The following is a 20,658-nucleotide window of genomic DNA, read 5'->3' on the forward strand; positions in this document are numbered from 1 at the left end:
TGTTGGGAATGAGTGGGCGGCCATTGTTTCTCTAGTTAATTGTACAGCAATGGTTTTGGTTGCAAAGTGTCATCCTCATAGTTAACGGCACAACCTTTTCGTCTTTCTCACCTTTTAGTAAAGGCTCCGTTTTGTTTGGTGGCAGGGAGTCAGGGAGAGGTTGCTCTAAACTAAAGGAAAATATGTACTGTACCATGCCTGTCAACAGGACTGAGGCTACTGCACCCCCACCCCCCGTCTTTCCCTGGTCCTTTTCTCCATAGAGCCTCCCACCCCTTTCAATCACTTGGCCTATGTATTCCCTTATTTATTTATGCTCCACTTTGCGTAGAATATGCAAATGTATGTTTTCTTTGTTTTGATACGAGCAGGCTCTGTAACAAACATCTGACATGCCGCTTGTCACTGATTTGCTCTCTGCTAATACTGACACCCCCCCCCCGAGCTCTAGCAGCAACGCAGTCCCAGCATCCCTATTGGTTCCTGTTTTCATTTCTATTGGTTCCTGTTCCTTCCCATCCCTATTGGTTTCTGTTACCATTGCAATCAGCCAGCATCATTAGCCTCTCTAACTAATCCCTTCCCCAACAGCCCAGGCGAACCCAGCCCCGCCCATCCCAGCCAGGCAGCATGAGGTGGCCATGAACAGGCAGCAGCGCTACTTCCGCATCCCCTTCATCAGGCCCGGGGACCAGTACAAGGACCCCCAGAACAAGAAGAAGGGCTGGTGGTACGCCCACTTTGACGGGCCCTGGATCGCCAGGCAGATGGAGCTGCATCCGGACAAGCAACCCATCCTGCTGGTGGCAGGTCGGTCAGCAACCTGACCCCGTGGGGTGTCTTTGTGTGCATTTTGTGCGCGCATGTGCCTGTCTGTTCTTTTCATACTGTTACTGCCTCATAAAACTTGTTTTGCTGTTTTCTCTGTGTGTCTGTAGGGAAAGATGACATGGAGATGTGTGAACTGAGCCTGGAGGAAACAGGCCTGACGAGGAAGAGGGGAGCTGAGATACTGCCCCGGCAGTTTGAGGAGATCTGGGAGCGCTGCGGGGGCATCCAGTACCTCCGGAGCGCTATCGAGAGCCGACAGGCCCGCCCCACCTATGCCACAGCCATGCTGCAGAGCCTCCTCAAGTAAAGGTGTAGGGTGAATTTCCCCCTAGTCACTGATTCTGGGTCAGTTTTTCATTTCCCCCACTAATGGTTAGGATTGGGGAAGCTGATCCTAGATCTGTACCTAGGGGAAACTTCCACCCTGGCGCTAAATCCCCTGTCCCAAACCACAGGCCTATCTCACTACAGCAAAGGGAAGAATGCATTTAGCTACTGTACCGAACACGGCGGGCATTCAAGCATACTGTACCATGTTTTGACTGGAGGTACTCAAGTCATAAGTGAACTGCTTTTTGTTCATTGTCCATTTTTTTTTTCTTCATGTTCTTGCCGGCTTTCAATTCTCTTGTTGGTTATTATTTGTTGGTGGGAGCAGAGGAATTTGCAGTGAACCTATGCAGAGTAGTCAGACACTAATTACATCTAGTTTTGTTTCTTGAGCAAATGTGAGGTTTTTCTTTAATATTCCTGCTACTTTAACTACGAGGCCTTATAAATAAAAAACGACTTTAACAGGGTCATTTGCTGAAAGTAGGGACTGTTTTCAAAGCTGCGCCTCCAAATAAGAGTTTTAAGAGTATTAAATCGTAGATGTTTATTACTGTGTTGGTGGTTTAACCTGACATCTCATCGTTTTCTCTCTGCAGTCTTAATAACAGCTTTTTGATGATCTCACGTTAACCAATACTTTCTGTTCATGTGGTTATTACAGGACAATACTTGCACAAAAGAGATGTTTGATCCATGGGTGGAAATGGGCTTCAACGCATTCTGGGGGTGGTGGTGTTGGCGGGGTGATGATGATGATCTCTCATGTGAGGCAGTTATACTTGAGCGTCAGGTTCTTCTAAGGATTATTTTCAGTAACTGCACATAAATTCATTCATTTCAAATTATTATATTTGATAATACTGTAAACTTCTTCTTTTTTTTACCTCTGACTTTCAGACAGAATGTAATTGAGTCGATTTTGTTCCTTCAGTCTTTACTTTTTGTTTGTGTGATTTAGGAATGCTAATGAGAGAAAGAACGAAAGAAAGCTAAAGATGTTTTCATTTTCACATTCCCCAACCATTCATTCCTAAAGCCACATGGTTGAAATTTAAATGCATTGTTTTATGTTGTCCACACAAGGCTATGATATTCCAAATATTGTCTTAAGAAGAAAAATAATGTGCTAATCAAATTTAATTTATGATGTGGATTACCAGAAGTGAACCATACAAATCTTGAGATACTCTAGGATTTCAAATAGCATTCAAGTCATACTGTTGGACCAAATGTGTGTATGGGAGCAGAACTGAATGGCGAAATGAAGTAGGAGGGGTCAAGGAGACCTCAAGCTCAGATACAGTATCCAGCTAGTCTTCCCTCCTGGATATATCATCTCATATTTCAATAGACACTTACGTACAGGATATTTTATGATACAAAGAGAGTAATGTTTCTACAGGAATGTACACATTTATTTTCAAAAGAAATCTTTCTACTCTAAAATCAAAGGGTTTGGGCACATGACTCATGTTTCTTGAAAAAAATAACTACTTTAAAATGAAGCAATAATTCCTCAAAGCTACAAGGAGAAGGACAGCCTTTGTCATGTACAGTACTGTGTGTTTTAGAGACAATCTCTTGTGAGACTAGAACTACTCTCTTCAGGTAAGGCTGATTGTTAGTCTGGGGTTTGTTTTCTAGCGCTTCTTCTCATTCCCTTTGACGCTCTGCACAAGCGAAAAGGCGACGTCGTGGTTGTTTGAATGCATGAGATCTATCCACTCGTGCGCGTGTCTGAGGCATGTCTTCAGTTTAGATCTAAGTATTTATTTATGACTTGAACACCAGAGTATACTACTGTACGTACTGTGTGGTCTCCTGGAATATCTCTTGTAATGTACAACCAATTACTGACTGGCTTCGATATGCTCTGTGTGTCTCTCTCCACGCGTTACAATCATTCCTCAAATACTGCCTTTTCACTGTCACGTTTTTCTAATGCTGATCTCTAACTGTTGAAATAAACGCATTCTTTCACTCAACTGACATTGCTCCTCGTGTTTTACGTTCTGTTACTCAATGCTACAGCAACACAAATGGAGAGAGTTCTGTGAGGAAATAGTTTTAAAAAAGCCCTATTGAAGATGGTGAGCAATTCATTTCCCCGACGTGTACAGAACAGCAGTAGTTTTACGACCCTGAGGAAACACCATTACATTATTACAGAGACAGATGTATCATTAACATCACCCACACAGGTGTACAGTACGTGTTATTCACTATACAACGTTGCAACATAAGTACCTCATTATGAGGAAAACATTTCTTGTAACTTTTCGTCTGGCATTTTTACATTAACACTTTCACTACTAAAATAAATGTCAGCACATATGTATAAAAGCAGTTAGCGGTCCTGGGATGCCATAGCAAAATGATCACATCCGTTTGACATTCATCTGTCGTTCCCGAGTCATTTGTTCACTGATGACAATGACCGAGTACGGCTGTCCAGATTTCGCCTGAATGTCTGTTTGACAGAAAATGGGAGTATCCTTTCTGGTGAAACACAGGCTTTGGAAAGGTCAAATGAAGGGGCTGTCTGGCTGAGTGCCTGTCTGTCCATCAGTAGCCAACAGGTCAATGTCTTTCTGCAATCACAACATTGTCCGTGATCTGCATCTGCGATTTAGCTATTGTTTTATTAACATTCCTGTGTCTCTTCTGCAGTTGCCAAGTCTAAAAAAGAGAGACACAGATTCCAGTTGTTACCTTTCACAAAGACTGTACAGTGCAAGCTAAAATGTATGTCATTAATCTAACTGGGATACTGTATAAACCCAAGTCTGATGCTTTGAATTGTATTATCTTTTGAATGAAAGTTAGACAAACTCAATTCTGCATTCCGTTTCCTTTCATTTAACTCTTAATTCAATTTGACCCTGTTCCTCAACAACTAACACTGACCCGGAAAGAGGATCAAAGAAGGCCAGACTAATCACAAAGCCAGACTACCGACAAAGCCTACATTCCGAAAGCAACAACGGCTTCTGCTCATAAACAGGCTTGACAATCCGCCTCTCCTCCATCAAGAGGTGAATAACATGGGATAAGCCTTCCCTTTGGTAGGTTTAGTTTGTCTGTGTGAAGTGTTTGTCTGTCTGTCCGGCTTACCGTCGTGTAGAAATACACTCCGCTCTAAATCCATTTGAGATCCACCCGTAAACTATCAAAATATAATGGAACAGTTTGAATAATAAGTATGTCATGGTTTGATTCGCCTTTCTTGTTGCGATAATGTAATTTGACACCTTGGCATTCTCTGTCTGGGTCAGAAATGGAGGTCAAATGAAAGTCAAAGTTGTCCAGAGAGAACAAATGACCTAACAAGTCCTTACCTCAATACGGAGGGTTGTCATTCAACACTCGACGTTCTTAATTTGTCAGCCCTGGAAGACGTATACTTTTCTGGGTATCTACAAAATAAGAGAACTGATATTGAGACAAAACGAGCGAAGGAAGCAGCAAAAAATAAAACCATTATCCCAAGGGGCAAAGTCACATGGGGTGAAGCGCAACGAGGTTTTTCTGTAATGAAGATGTATTAGTCAGGAGCTTCTAGTGTACATTATAAAGACCTGTGAGATGGAAGGACACCAAGTTAAATATGGTGCAGTATCCTCTTGGCGAAAACAAAGTACTTGACCTTCACGTTGCTTATAGACCAATCATTTTCAAATATATCCTGATTGTAGGCCTAAATTGCTGTTCAATAGCAAACGTCTTTGAGAAATTAATACATTCCATAATGTATACATTTAATTTCAATTTGGCTTTAGACCCAACCATTCTACAACTACAGCATTAGTGAAACATACTGATGATGTACCTTTTTCATCTGACCAAGGCAAACTAACGGGTGCCATTTAAAAATAAATTAAAAAGCATTTAATTTATTTCAATATTCTATCTTAAAAGAATAAATATTTGGTTTCACAACAACAAAAATTTAAACTGGTTCCATGCGTATCTGTTTTCATAAGACACAAATCACAACTTATTGGATTCACAACCTCAAGGCTCAGTATTCATCATTGAATTGCTTCATTTGTCAGAATACACATGTTCACACACATGCTAATACAGAGCTCCCCATACATCAGGATAAAATATTTTGCAGATCCAAGCAACACTCCAAGATGATATTAACACTGGTTTTAAAATCAAACAAAGTCCTATATGCTGTTTAGTACATGGCAGAGAATAAACTCCATATCAGGCAATTGGGTTACTATACAGATCTACTGTAAGAATTATTTTATTGTAACCAGTTGGGTTACTATGGTGACTATCAAAACACTACCAAGACCTTACTTTACGAATTAGATGTCATTTATAACCATCTTTGCAGATTCATTATTGGATGCTGTTATAAGACACAGTGCACAATGTATGAATAACTAAATTGGCTGTTACTCCCAAACAGGAGATGACTGCATTGGTACCAATTTCTTTTTTAAGTGTATCAACTTACATTTCCTTGTATATATTAAGGAACACCTAACTTCACAAGACTCGCACTACTCCTTTCGACAACAGCAGCAATTCCACATTCCAAGGGTACATCACGAAGTTGGAGTAAGATCTTCCAGATACAAAGGCCCAAATGACTGGAATAATTTACCTATAGAAATCAAGGCATTAAAATGAGTGAATTTAAGAAAGCTCTTTTTCAAATGTTAACCGTTAGTTTTTAACTAATAGAAACATCTCCATGAAGATATTTGTAAATATGTATACTGTTGAAGTCAAAAGTTTACATATACCTTAGCCAAATACATTTAAACTTAGTTTTTCACAATTCCCGACATTTAATCCTAGTAAAAATTCCCTGTCTTAGGTCAGTTAGGATCACCACTATATTTTAAGATTGTGAAATGTCAGGATAATAGTAGAGTGAATATTTCAACTTGTATTTCTTTCATCACATTCCCAGTGGGTGAGAAGTTTACATACACCTAATTAGTATTTGGTAGCATTGCCTTTAAATAGTTGAACTAGGGTCAAATGTTTCAGGTAGCCTTCCACAAGCTTCCCACAACAAGTTGGGTGAATTTTGTCCCATTCCTCCTGACAGAGCTGGTGTAACTGAGTCAGGTTTGTAGGCCTCCTTGCTCACACACGCTTTTTCAGTTCTGCCCACAAATCTTCTATAGGATTGAGGTCAGGGCTTTGTGATGGCCACTCCAATACCTTGACTTTGGAAGTATGCTTGGGGTCATTGTCCATTTGGAAGACCCATTTGCGACCAAGCTTTAACTTCTTGACTGATGTCTTGACATGTTGCTTCAATATATCCACATAATTTTCCTTCCTCATGAAGCCATCTATTTTGTGAAGTGCACCAGTCCCTCCTGCAGCAAAGCACCCCCACAACATAATGCTGCACCCCTGTGCTTCACGGTTGGGATGATGTTCTTTGGCTTGCAAGCCTCCCCCTTTTTCCTCCAAACATAACGAGGGTCATTATGGCCAAAAAGTATGATCTTTGTCCCCATGTGCAGTTGCAAACCGTAGTCTGGCTTTTTTATGGCGGTTTTGGAGCAGTGGCTTCTTCCTTGCTGAGCAGCCTTCCAGGTTATGTCGATATAGGACTCGTTTTACTGTGGATATAGATACTTTTGTACCTGTTTCCTCCAGCATCTTCACAAGGTCCTTTGCGGTTGTTCTGGGTTTGTTTTGCACTTTTCACACACAAGTATGTTTATCTCTAGGAGACAACGAGTCTCCTTCCTGAGCGGTATGATGGCTGTGTGGCCACATGGTGTTTATACTTGCGTACTATTGTTTGTACAGATGAACGTGGTACATTTAGGCATTTGGAAATTACTCCCAAGGATGAACCAGACTTGTGGATGTCTACAAATAAATTCTGATGTCTTGGCTGAATTCTTTTGATTTTCCCATGATGTCAAGCAAAGAGGCACCGAGTTTGAAGGTAGGCCTTGAAATTCATCCACAGGTACACCTCCAATTGACTCAAATGATGTCAATTAGCCTATCGGAAGCTTCTAAGGCCATGACACATTTTCTGGAATTTTCCAAGCTGTTTAAAGGCAGTCAACAGTGCATGTAAACTTCTGACCCACTGGAATTGTGATAAAGTGAAATAATCTGTCTGTAAACAATTGTTGGAAAATTATTGTCGTGCACAAAGTAGAAGTCCTAACCGACTTGCCAAAACTAGTTTGTTAACAAGAAATGTATGGAGTGGTTGAAAAATGAGTTTTAATGACGCCAACCTAAGTGTATGTAAACTTACGACTTCAACTGTATATTATAGGTAATTGTTTTATTCGTAGTTGTAGCAGTAGTTTTTATTAGTTGTAGGGTAACACTATACTTGAAATCTAGCATCATAACACATTATGACATGGTCATAACCATGTCATAAAGACATAACAGCTGACAACTTGTCTTAATATGGTCATAACACTGTCTTGGCCCATATATTTAGACATTGTGATATTGCGTTATTTTTATGGCTGGTTATGACACCTACATAAGTTTCAAAACCCACATTTTATTCAAATGCTTTTTTTTCCTGCCAAGAAGTTTCCTTTCATTTGAAAGTTTGTTAACTCATTTTTTGTTGTTGTAATGAGTTCTTTAAAGTCATGTTTTTTTTTTCATATTTTAAATAACTTGTAGAAAATACACTTTATGGCACTGTCAGGAAGCATTATAGCCATCCTGTGTCACTTAGACTGAGAAAAATGCACTTCATGACACTCATGAAGCATTATGACCATCATAATTATAAAAGAGGGTGTGTTGTCCTGCTCCTGCAATATGATTTTGTATTCATCTCAGTCATCAGCATCAGAGCATTGGGGTAGGTGCATCTCTGACATTAATGTGTGTGCAATTACAATGATTACTTAATATGGTCAATTTCAGAAAATGATCAGCCATAAAATAACACACTATATAGTACCAGTCAAAAGTTTGGCCACATCTACTCATTCCAGTGAAAACATTTTTATTTGACAGTTTTCTACATTGTGGAATAATAGTGAAGACATCAAAATGATTGAATACATGTGGAATTGTGCAGTAAAAACATTTGTTAAACAAATCTAAATATATTTTATATTTGAGATTCTTCAAAGTAGCCACCCTTTGCCTTGACAGCATTTCTACACATCTTGGCATTCTCTCAACCAGCTTCATGAGAAATCACCTGGAATGCATATCAATTAACAGGTGTGCCTTGTAAAAGTTTAATGCGTTTGAGCCAATCAGTTGTGTTGTGACAAGGGAGGGGGAGCTGTACAGAAGATAGTCCATATTAGGGCAAGAACAGCTCAAATAAGCAAAGGGAAACAACAGTCCATCATTACTTTAAGACATGGTCAGTCAACTGTGAAAGTTTCTTCAAGTGCAGTCGCAAAAAAACATAAATCGCTATGATGAAACTGGCTCTCATGAGGACCCCCACAGGAAAGGAAGACCCAGAGTTACCTTTTCTGCAGAGGATAAGTTCATTAGAGTTATCAGCCTCAAATGGCAGCCCAAATAAATTAGTTCAAGTAACAGACCCATCAACATCAACTGTTGAGAGGAGACTGAATCAGGCCTTCGTGGTCGAATTGCTGCAAAGAAACCACTTCTAATGGACATCAATAAGAGGAAGAGATTTGCTTGGGCTGAGAAACACGAGCAATGAACAATAGACCGGTGTAAATCTGTTATTTTGGTCTTGTGTCCAAATTTGAGATTTTTGGTTCCAACCGCCGTGTCTTTGTGAGACACGGAGTAGGTGAACGGATGATCTCCGCATTTGTGGTTCCTACCGTGAAGCCATGGAGGAGGTGTGATGGTGTGGGGGTGCTTTGCTGGTGACACTGTCAGTGATTTATTTAGATTTCAAGGCACACTTAACCAGCATGGCTACCACAGCATTCTGCAGTGATACACCATCCCACCATCCCATCTGGTTAGGGCTTAGTGGGACTATCATTTGTTTTTCAACAAGACAATGACCCAAAATGCACCTCCAGCCTGTGTGAAGGCTATTTGACGAAGGAGAAGAGTGATGAAGTGCTGTGTCAGATGACCTGGCCTCCACAATCACCCGACCGCAACCTGTTTGGGATGAGATGGACCGCAAAGTAAAGGAAAAGCAGCCAACAAGTGCTCAGCGTATGTGGGAACTCAATCAAGTTGGAAAATCATTGCTCATGAAGCTTGTTGCGAGAATGCCAAGAGTGTGCAAAGCTGTCATCAAGGCAAAGAGTGGCTACTTTGAAGATTCTCAAATTTAAAATTGATTTTGATTATGTTTAACACTTTTTTGGTTACTACATGATTCCATATGTGTCATTTCATAGTTTTGATGTCTTCACTATTATTCTACAATGTAGAAAATCGGTAAAATAAATAAACACCCTTGAATGAGTAGTTGTGTCCAAACATTCAACTTGTACTATATGTCACAACAGGTCTAAATATGTGTCATGATCATATGACAGGTTATGTCAACTGTTATGACTGTTATGACGCTGGGTGTCAAGTAAATTGTTACCTTATTTGGGGGGGGGGGGGACACACCCTTGAAAACGAGCTGCTGCATCTCAAGAAATTCAAAATGTCTAAATAAAATGGTTTCATAGAATAGATCTGCTGAGACAAAATTGCTCTTTATCTTTGACCGGAGAAATCTTAAACTAGTTACAATAAGATTACAGGAAAGCTAAATAACGTATTAACCTTTTAGATGTTCTAAGACTTGATATTGTTGACTGTCTGTGGTGCTGTCTGGTCTAGGAGCTAGATTAGTACTATATACGGAATAGGTTGCCATTTTGGATGTACACTGTGTTAATGGGAGATGGCAAATCTAGGTCTGTGTGGGTGGGTTGACTGGTTCCTTGTAGGGTTGAAGCCCTCAAATCCCCAGACAAGCAGAAAAGCTGCTCTCACATGGAACTAACTGGATCAGAGGGGGAACTAAAGCCACTGACACTTTAACCTTTGCTTGAACACGACTTTGTCACTGTAAGTACTTTATCGCTGTTTTTACATATACTGTGTCGAGGGATTAGTTAAGGGGTAGCATAGTTAGTGAAGGATATTTGGACGTTTCTGATTCTTGTCATATGGGCTTTAGTGAAGAATAAACATTAAAAAGTTGCCCCCATACAGAAAAACATCTTTAAGCATATACCAGTAAAGACATAATGATTAGCTTTGAATGTGTATGTTAAATAAGAACCAAGATTTGAGTGGTAGTGACTTTAAAGATTTAATCCCCAAAAATAAAACCTTTTTTTCCAGAAGGTGAGTATGTTTAATCGGGTCTAAACAAAATGATATTAAGGGAAAAAATGATTATACAGAAATGTTTTCTGTAGGTTCCAGTGTCAGCATGATGCTGTCTGGATGACTGCGAGCTGTGAGCTTATAGCGCCAAGATAACGTCACTGAAGTCCACTAGTATTTAGACTACAGTACCAGTGCTGCTCTCAAAGCAAAATTTATGTTACCTCTAACCAGAGTGTATGTGTATATGTGTGTGTATATATATATATATATATAGCAAGTGTAGAAGTAAGAACACATATAGTACAGCTAAGTACATGTACCATACAAATCCGCACAGTGAAGAAAATAATTTTGCTCACGCCAAAGTCACTGTCTCTCTGGTCCGTCTACATTGTGTGTACATGAATGACATGAGAGCTATCACGGCATAAACAAAGGACAGGAAGCCCACAAAGCAGCTCATGAAAAGGAAGGGGTCTACTGGCACAGCCACCAGCTCAGTGCAGCGCTCCCCGTTAAAGTGCCAGACTTTACCTATTGGGCATCTAAAGCAGTGAAAGACACTTGGTTAGAGCACATAATATACAGTTCATGAAGAGTACGTGTAGTGTTGACTGTGGTATTACATTGTCACGTTGTGTTGCTTCCCTCGCAACACTTTAAGTAAACAACATAAACAAGTAGAACAACGTAACAGGTGAGAGAAACAAGTGATGACATTGGATATTATGAATATTAGGTAGCAGTAAAAATGTACGGTTTAACACAAATCTTGGTACACGTATAGAATCCTACTGCAATGCTTCCCATATGTTCAGATAGTTGAAGTATTCTAAGGTACCTGCAAGTGGCTCCATGCCTTGGTACTATCTCACAACGTCCCCCGTTCTGGCAGTAGTCAGGCTGCAGGACACAGATACTCTGACAGGGCAGGCCGTCCATGGCCATGTACCCCGGGTCACAGAGACATTCGGCCTCCCGTGACCACCGATTCACCACACAGTGAGAGAAGTCGTTGCACGCCAAGAACTTACAGGGATCTGCTTGATCAGCTGTTCAAAAAGAATGAGGAAGGGGGAAATGGTAGGATCAGTTTCCATGAAATACCAAAGTATCTGTGTCTTCTCCCCTTTTTCTTCTCAGGGAGGTAGTCAAAAGTGTTCGATGTTTAATGAGGTTTTCCCTCTGTTTTTGTCAGAATGTAATTTGAAGGTTTAGCACTTTAGTTATTGAAAAGTCTAGCAATGATGGCCCATTGCATTCGATAGATTTTAGACTCTCGACAATTTATAGTCTGCGATAAAAGTGCTTTATTCTTTCAAGCTGTAAAAGTCTCCATGCAAAATGTTCTCATTCATTCGACTGTTACTACAGTATATTTGTTATGTTCTGTAAACATCTTGAAATGAGTGCAACTGCAGTGAAACATGGTCTGAGTCTGAAATGGCACACTATTCTTATGCATCACACTACTTTTGACCAGGGCCCTGCCTATGGGCAAAAGTAGTGCACTATATATGGAATAGGGTGCAATTTGGGACACAACCCCGGGCCTCGTCTCATACCAGGCTCTATGTCCAGAGAGTGACTGTCAATCTCAATGTTGAGTCTCATGGCTGCAGCGTTGCAGAAGTCTTCCAGGACACAGTGGACGGCCCGGGTCACGTTGTATGGCACTGACTTGGTGAACTTCATCTTGCTGTTGACCACAATGCTGCCATTCCTGAAGTTAAGAATCTCTAGCTTCTTGAATCCTGTTAGATTGGACTGCAGGTACGGCAGCAGCTGAACAGAAACAGAAGAGAAAAGCCACAAGTGACTAAAACGTTGAGGACAAATTATTTTCAATTGACATTTAAATGTGTTTAACTTTTTTCTCTTAGGCATAGAAAGAGATTATTGGCCTTCACTGACTTGAACGACTTTCTCATAGCAGTGACATTTAATCACTATCCGTAATAACCATGTGGTAGTTCAAAGAGTTCTACCCGCTACTCCCCATGTTTTTATACACGATTGAAGTGCAACAAAGCCCTTTTACTAAAATCATCTACTTGTGTGTGGCAGGGTCCCATTATTCAAAGCCATGAAGTGATAATACCAGGTCTGAGGTCTAACCAGGTCTAAGCCAGGTCTAACCAAGTCTAAGCCAGGTCTAAGCCAGCACCTTCCCTCGGAGTTGAATAAACCATTTAAAAGGATGTAATTCCTCGGCTCCTGAGCATAGATCAGACAAGTCCGGGGGGCAAAAAAACTTTGCCTTCAGTGATTTCTTTCAATTGGAAATATTGAATGTAGAACCGTTACTGGCAGGCAGCACATTGAATAGTTTTTGATCTTTGGAGGAAAACTTGATGCTGGTTGAGATCTCGGAGCTTGGAAGTTCATCAGACTTTTGTTGTCAGCACAGCAATCTTCCTTATAGTTTTTCTCACTTCTTGGTTTTGTCAAAGGGATTCAAAGCTACCATTTTAGACAAACAGAGAGCATGACCCACTCTGCAATTATATGTTAATTATGCACAAATTGTGAGTGAAGTGCCATATCTTTCGAAAATACATATCCTCAAGAGTTGAAACACCTTAAAGGTTGCCTAGTTAAGGCTCTACGGGTCCAGTATAGAATAGATCAGATCAGGCTCTATGGAGCATTTGGTGTTGAAGTATCATGTTATTATGACGCAGCTGGTCATAATGGCTCTATCATTCATTTATCCACATACAGAACGTGCATATGTTTACAATGAGCCGTCCATTTCAAATCCATTAACTTCTCAGAGAGTCTGGCCCTTCAATTTACAAATAGCGTTATTTTTTAAGCCTGAAATTAGCCCAAACAAACTATTCAATTGGAGTCTGTACATGTGGAGAGGCTGAGGGGTTACCAGCACGCTTTTAGTGATGAAGCTATGGGGTCAATGACAGCAACAAAAAAAATTGGTTTGACATATGAAATATTTAATCTCCCTCTCTCTCTCCTTCTCTCTCTCCCACATCTTATCACGTCAAAAGGAACCAGACCAGTGTCTACGTGCTCGGTTGTCAACATGGCAGCCCTCATCTTCTACAACTTATTTAACTGTAAGCTGAGTCATTGCACTGTATACCGAGGGGAACGGTGCAGTTGTTTCAGCGTGAAAGCGCGACATGTTATTCGACTTATGTGCACAAGTAAATCTAATCGATGTAAATATCTGCTGATGATACAACCAATCATTAAAGGCAGCTAATAGAGTATTCCTATCTAACATGTCAAGTTCAAGAGAAAGGTGAAGACAGGTTAGCTATGCATATACTTTCACAAACAATATACCCATCAGCTGCATCATTTCAATGTATCTTATTCTGAAAGCTAAATCTGCTATCTTTATGACTCGTTGCTAAATTCGCTTAACGTTAAAGCAGGCACGTCAGTTTAGTCCGAGGAAAAAGGAGTCATGCGAAACGCAGGCCTTTAAATATGGACGTCACTCTTAAATAGACGTCACTCCAAAAATGAACAAAGCTGAATTGATGCATTTGCTAAAAAAAAAAAAAAAGGCACTGCATCGCAGTGTTGTGGCGTCACTACAGCCTGGAGTTCGATCCCAGGCTGTCATTACCATCCGGTAAAAAACATACTCTGATCTTGTATATTATTTAGGGTTAGGAAAATATTCATGAGTAATAATAAAAAATAGTTCTGGAGAACCTTTACAGACGAAATATCTTGGTGAATCAAAAATACAGTAGTTCGATTCATCCTGAAAGTTGACATATTCAATTGTTCAATCCATTAAATATTGGAAGGTGAGAAACGAGTACAACAGGGCTGAAACGGTAGTACTATAAATCTACCTTAATAATCCTCACTAATCACGGAACTGTGATGACAACCGTCCAATCTCCAGGTTTAAACTGCTACGTATGGTCTGTGTTCAGTAAGGATTCAAATAGGCCACATGTCCCAAATTATTGCACAGCTTGTAATACGTTAGCCTAATTGGCAAGCGATCCTCAGGAACAACCACACAAAGGTGACCGAGGAAAGATATGCTACCGATAGTGGGTAATATTTAACACAATACAAATTGTCAAATTTTGCAAATCATAAATCAACTGAGTAGGTTTGGTGTTATAATGTAATTTGCTAATGGCTACAGAAGCCTATAGCTTGGGTCTCCAAATGTCATCCCTGCAAGGTTATAAGGCCAGTATTTCATAAATGTCCCTGTGGAACAGGTGATATGTTGATATGTTACAGTTTGCCTCCGTACTGTACGACTGGTTTCACATTTGTCTCCAGCGATCACAAGGTAAAATAGATCTAAAACAATTGTCATTGATATTTACAATCCCCTTATCCAAACAGTTTACTAATTTACCTAGCACTTATCAATAGCGCTGATCAATTTGTAAATTACAGTGCATGGAGAATGTTATTTCTATTGAAAAACAATAAAGTAGATGTTATTCCACTTGGTTGCTCGACCTTATTCATCGCTTCATCACGCATAAAGATTGTGGAATTACGAGGGAATTAAATCCAGGTCAGAATACAGTGTATCTGTAGACACACTTCTGCCACACCTTACTTTCCTTGATTTCACACCTTCATTTCCTTAATCTCCACCCCAAACGAATAGCGGATGAATAGAATGCTATTCTCATGCTTAAGTTCAAGGTCAGAATACGTGTAAAGAGAATCATGTTCCATTTACACGCTTAACTTGGGTCGGAATTCCCCCCTTTATGAACATATTTCATTCTCACTCACCAGTTCCAAAAAGGTGTTCTCCAGGGATCTGTATTCTGAAGAGCTCTTGTTGAAGAGGTCATCTGAGAACCTCATGTTAGTAACCCGTAGACTGAAGAACACCACCAGCTCCCTGCCTTTACTCGCCGTGGTCATGGAGGGAGTGGTCAGGTATCTCAGTGGTGGAGAAGCTGTGGTCTCGACGGGGTGCTGCTCAGGAGACAATGAGTATCCACTGGCCTCTGGAAGGTTAATGGGCTCTGTGCTTACCAGGTCCATTTGATCAAGTTCGTCTGCAAGGTCTTGCACACGCTCGTCCTCAGGTTCTGAGTCCTCTACGACTTCCTCTTCAGCCTCTTCATCGATAACAACCACCTCAGGCTCCTCAGTATCCTCCACCATCAGCTCTAACTCTGAAGGTGACTCTGTTACATCTACCACAGGCACAGTGTCAGATTCTGCAGGGAGTGTTGACGTAGAGTCAGGGATGGGTTCTGCTATCATTGCTATCTTCTCTTCACTCTCCTCTGGCAATGGAGCCACTTCCACTTCACTGACCTCTGCTGTGTCATCTTTGTAATAGAAGGGGATATTTCAATAAGTCACTAACCATCACAAGTGTGTTTTACCCATACTGCAAATGCCTGTCAACTGTCCAATACATAATACATTATCCTGCTTTATACTGAATGTGGAGCTTCATTCCCTATATGACTGCTGGAATGAAACCGTTCCAGGCGAGCCATTCATTTCTGCCGGGGCCTTGCAGTGAATAATATTTGTCTGATTTATTCTATAAAAATCAATCAGCATCATTTGATAAAGTATCTCTCAGCGGTATAAGCATTGGTAATGAATGAATTGTCAAAAGCCTTGTGTTTACTGCATACAAAATGATAAACACGACAAAAGATTAATCAGCAGGCAGCACAGCATTCAGCCCAAATATAGACCATTAATACATCTCCTCCCTGGGCTGGCCTGTAATTATTAGTTGTGATGCAGCAACAAAATTCATCGTTGAAAATGTTGAATTATATATGACTGTTATCTGTTCTTTACTGGTCAAAAACAGCCTTTGTAACCTACATTACTCACCTGTTTCTTCCACAGTATCAACAGCTTCCTCAGGATAGCTGTCCTCATACCCGTGGTATTCAGGCAACAGTTCCTCCATGTCCTCCTCAGTTGACTGGTCTTCTATTGGGACAATATTGTCCTCTTCAACAGGATCAGGTTTCCAGGTTTCCTCTCCAAATAGAGTGTCCTCTAAAGAATCCACAGGTTGGATGATTTTAATTTCTTCAGCTGGTGGCTCACTAATATTTTCCTCAAGCTGTGTTTCCTCAACTACCCCTTCCTCAGGTTCTGGATCTTCAACTTCCTCTTCCTCAGGTTCCGGTTCTTCAACTTCCTCTTCATTAGGCATTGGTTCTTCTACTTCCTCTTCCTCAGGTTCCGAGACCTCAACTACCTCTTCCTCGGGTCCTGGGTCTTCAACTTCCTCTTCCTCAGGCTCCGGTTCTTGAACTTCCTCTTCCTCAGGCATTGGTTCTTCAACTTCCTCTTCTTCAGGTTCCAAGACCTCAATGACCTCTTCCTCATACTCTGGTTCTTCAACTACCTCATCCTCTGGTTCTGGTTCCTCAACTACCTCTTCTTCAGGCTTTGGTTCCTCAACTACCTCTTCCTCAGGCTCTGGTTCCTCAACTACCTCTTCCTCATATTCTGGTTCTTCAACTACCTCATCCTCTGGTTCTGGTTCCTCAACTACCTCTTCTTCAGGCTTTGGTTCCTCAACTACCTCTTCCTCAGGCTCTGGTTCCTCAACTACCTCTTCCTCAGGTTCTAGTTCCTCAACTACCTCTTCCGCGGGTTCTAGGTCCTCAACTACCACTTCATTAGGTTCTAATTCCTCAACTACCGCTTTCTCAGGTTCTAGTTCCTCAACTACCGCTTCCTCAGGTTCTGGTTCCTCAACTACCTCTTCCTCATATTCTGGTTCTTCAACTACCTCATCCTCTGGTTCTAGTTCCTCAACTACCGCTTCCTCAGGTTCCAGTTCCTCAACAACCTCTTCCTCAGGTTCTAGTTCCTCAACTACCGCTTCCTCAGGCTCCGGTTCCTCAACCATGTCTTCCTCAGGCTCTGATTCCTCAATTACCTCTTCCTCATATGCTGGTTCTTCAACAACCTCAACCTCTGGTTCATCAACTACATTTTCCTCCTGTTCCAAGACCTCAATTACCTCTTCCTCAGTTTCTGGTTCTTCAACTACCTCTTCCTCAGGTTCTGGTTCCTCAACCACTGCTTCCTCTGGTTTCTCAACAACCATTTCCTTAGGTTCTGAGACCTCAACTACCTCATCCTCTGGTTCTGGTTCCTCAACTACCTCTTCTTCAGGCTTTGGTTCCTCAACTACCTCTTCCTCAGGCTCTGGTTCCTCAACTACCTCTTCCTCAGGTTCTAGGTCCTCAACTACCACTTCCTTAGGTTCTAATTCCTCAACTACCGCTTTCTCAGGTTCTAGTTCCTCAACTACCGCTTCCTCAGGTTCTAGTTCCTCAACAACCTCTTCCGCGGGTTCTAGGTCCTCAACTACCACTTCCTTAGGTTCTAATTCCTCAACTACCATTTTCTCAGGTTCTAGTTCCTCAACTACCGCTTCCTCAGGTTCTAGTTCCTCAACAACCTCTTCCTCAGGTTCTAGTTCCTCAACAATGTCTTCCTCAGGCTCTGATTCCTCAATTACCTCTTCCACATATGCTGGTTCTTCAACAACCTCAACCTCTGGTTCATCAACTACCTTTTCCTCATGTTCCAAGACCTCAATTACCTCTTCCTCAGTTTCTGGTTCTTCAACTACCTCTTCCTCAGGTTCTGGTTCCTCAACCACTGCTTCCTCTGGTTTCTCAACAACCATTTCCTTAGGTTCTGAGACCTCAACTACCTCTTCCTCAGGCTCTGGTTCCTCAACAACCTCTTCCTCAGGTTCTAGTTCCTCAACTACCTCTTCCGCAGGTTCTAGTTCCTCAACTACCGGTTCCTCAACAACCTCCTCCTCAGGTTTTAGTTCGTCAACTACCTCTTCCTCAGGATCTGATTTCTCAATGACCTCCTCCTCATGTTCTGGTTTTGCAACTACCTCATCCTCTGGGTCTGGTTCCTCAACTACCTCTACCTCAGGCTCTGGTTCCTTAACTACCTCTTCATCAGGTTCTAGTTCCTCAACTACCTCTTCCTCGGGTTCTAGTTCCTCAAAAACCGCTTCCTCAGGTTCTAGTTCCTCAACAACCGCTTCCTCAGATTCTAGTTCCTCAAATACCTCTTCTTCTGTTTTCTCAACTACTTTTTCCTCATGTTCCGAAACCTCAATTACATTTTCTTCAGGTTCTGGTTCTTCAACTACCTCTTCCTCAGGTTCTAATTTCTCAACTACCTCTTCCTCAACTACCGTTTCCTCAAGCTTTGGTTCCTCAACTACCATTTCCTCAGGCTTTGGTTCCTCAACTACCGCTTCCTCAGGTTTTAGTTCCTCAACGACGTCTTCCTTAGGTTCCAAGAGCTCAACTACCTCTTCCTCTGGTTCTTCAACTACCTCTTCCTCAGGTTCTATTTCCTCAAGTACCTCTTTCTCAGGTTCCAAGACCTCAACTACCTCTTCCAAAGTTTGTAATTCCTCAAGTACCTCTTTCTCAGGTTCTGACAACTCAACTACCCCTTCCCCAGGTTCAAGTTTGTCAACTACTTCTTCCTCAGGTTCCAAGACCTCACCTACCTCTTCATCAGGTTCTGAGACCTCATCTACCTTTTCACCAGGTTCTAGTTCCTCAGCTACCTCTTTCTCGGGTTCCAAGTTCTCAACTACTTCTTCCTCAGGTTCCAAGACCTCAACTACAAAGACCTCATCTACCTCTACCGCAGGTTCTGGTTCCTCAACTGGTTCTTCACCTACCTCTTCCTCAAGTTCTGGTTCCTCAGTTACTTCTTCCTCAGGCTCTGGTCCCTCAAATGCCTCTTCCTCAGTTTCTGGTTCTGGTTCTACCTCTTTCTCAGGTTCCGAGACCTCAACTACCTCTTCCTCGGGTTCTAGTTCCTCAACAACCTCTTCCTCGGGTTCTAGTTCCTCAACTACCTCTTCCTCAGGTTCCAAGAGCTCAACTACCTCTTCCTCTGGTTCCTCAACTACCTCTTCCTCTGGTTCCTCAACTACCTCTTCCTCAGGTTCTGGTGCCTTAACTACCTCTTCATCGGGTTCCGAGACCTCAACTGCCTCTTCCTCAGGTTCTGGTTCAACTACTTCTTCCTCAGGTTCCAAGACCTCAACTACCTTTTCTTCAGGTTCCGAGACCTCATTTACCTTTTCACCAGGTTCTGGTTCCTCAGCTACTTCTTCCTCAGGTTCCAAGTTTTCAACTACTTCTTCCTCAGGTTCCAAGACCTTAACTACCAAGACCTCATCTACGTCTGACTCAGGTTCTGGATCTTCAACTACGTCTTCATTGAGCTCTGGTTCCTCAAATACCTCTTCCTCAGGTTCTGGTTCCACAACTATCGCTTTTTCAGGTTCCGAGATCCCAACTACCTCTTCCTCAGGTTCTGGTTCCTCAACGTCTTCCCCTTCAATCGGAATATGGATAACATCATCCTCAACTTCAAAGTCCTCTATTGCTTCAGTGGCAGGCTGATCTGTGATGGCTGAGAGAGTCGTCACATGTAATTCAGGGTTAGATACCTCTTCCTCAGTGGCAATGACTGTGGTAAGCTTAATCTGAGTGGTCGGAGTAGGCTCAGCCTCCTTCTCAACAACAGCCTCCTCCTCTGATATCAAGTTAGGAAGGAGTTTAGCTGGAGCATTAGTTTCTATACTTTTTATTTCATGGGCGGAGGTAATATCCAAATCCTCATGGGGTACAACAGGGTACCCATTAGTAGGGACTAAATTACCAAAAGGTGGCTCAGGGTATTCCTCAGCAGGAGAGGTTGGGAAATAGTCTCTTACAAGCTCACCAGTTCCCTCATCAATGGCTTGAATGGTTTCAATCATGTGTGTGATAAATGGCACCTCTTCCTCTGGTTCAGTTGTTGCTTCAGATTCACTCTCCACTAATTCATCACTAGTGTCCTTGTAGATGTAGGGCACATCTCCCCTCTCTGGTGGTGCTGCTTCTTCTTGTTTTTCTGGAATATCTGTAGAGTCCAGGAAGGTGATGAGCGCATTTTCCTTTTCCACAGGGCCAAGTGGAACATCCAGACGAGGCTTCTCCATGGCAATCTCTGGCTCATCTGTGGACATGTCCAGATCGTTGTGGAAAGCTGGCTCAAACGACTGTTGATGAAACAGACAAAAAAAAGGCATGTTGATGCAAAGTATGGTATTTTACCATTAGTCTAGATTAATAAGCCAGTACTTACATCTTCAATCGTTTCCTCAACAGCTTCCTCAACTGGTGTTGTAGTTGGTGGAATCCTTTTTACTGTGGAAAGACGTAC

General features: G+C 41.7%; 2 protein-coding genes across 11 annotated transcripts in view; one reads left to right on the top strand and one right to left on the bottom strand.

Moving 5' to 3' along the window:
• LOC139407019 (unconventional myosin-VI-like) overlaps positions 1-3,149 on the top strand; it is a 94,342-nt gene extending 91,193 nt beyond the window's left edge. For all 10 annotated transcript variants that reach the window (XM_071150277.1, XM_071150276.1, XM_071150278.1 and 7 more), the window contains 2 exons: positions 592-810; positions 939-3,149. In XM_071150277.1, the coding sequence (XP_071006378.1) occupies positions 592-810; positions 939-1,138 (419 nt within the window). In that variant the 3' untranslated portion in view covers positions 1,139-3,149. The remainder of the gene's footprint in view (positions 1-591; positions 811-938) is intronic.
• Positions 3,150-3,648: 499 nt separating this feature from the next.
• The window catches only part of LOC139407018 (trichohyalin-like), a 31,093-nt gene continuing 14,083 nt past the window's right edge, over positions 3,649-20,658 (bottom strand). The window contains exons 11-17 of the mRNA XM_071150274.1: positions 20,581-20,642; positions 16,264-20,494; positions 15,187-15,737; positions 11,997-12,216; positions 11,273-11,483; positions 4,503-4,580; positions 3,649-3,843 (exon numbers count right to left, since the gene is read on the bottom strand). Of these exons, the coding sequence (XP_071006375.1) occupies positions 4,520-4,580; positions 11,273-11,483; positions 11,997-12,216; positions 15,187-15,737; positions 16,264-20,494; positions 20,581-20,642 (5,336 nt within the window). The 3' untranslated portion in view covers positions 3,649-3,843; positions 4,503-4,519. The remainder of the gene's footprint in view (positions 3,844-4,502; positions 4,581-11,272; positions 11,484-11,996; positions 12,217-15,186; positions 15,738-16,263; positions 20,495-20,580; positions 20,643-20,658) is intronic.

The sequence above is a fragment of the Oncorhynchus clarkii genome, chromosome 4, assembly GCF_045791955.1.
Source record: "Oncorhynchus clarkii lewisi isolate Uvic-CL-2024 chromosome 4, UVic_Ocla_1.0, whole genome shotgun sequence".
Lineage (NCBI taxonomy): Eukaryota > Metazoa > Chordata > Actinopteri > Salmoniformes > Salmonidae > Oncorhynchus > Oncorhynchus clarkii.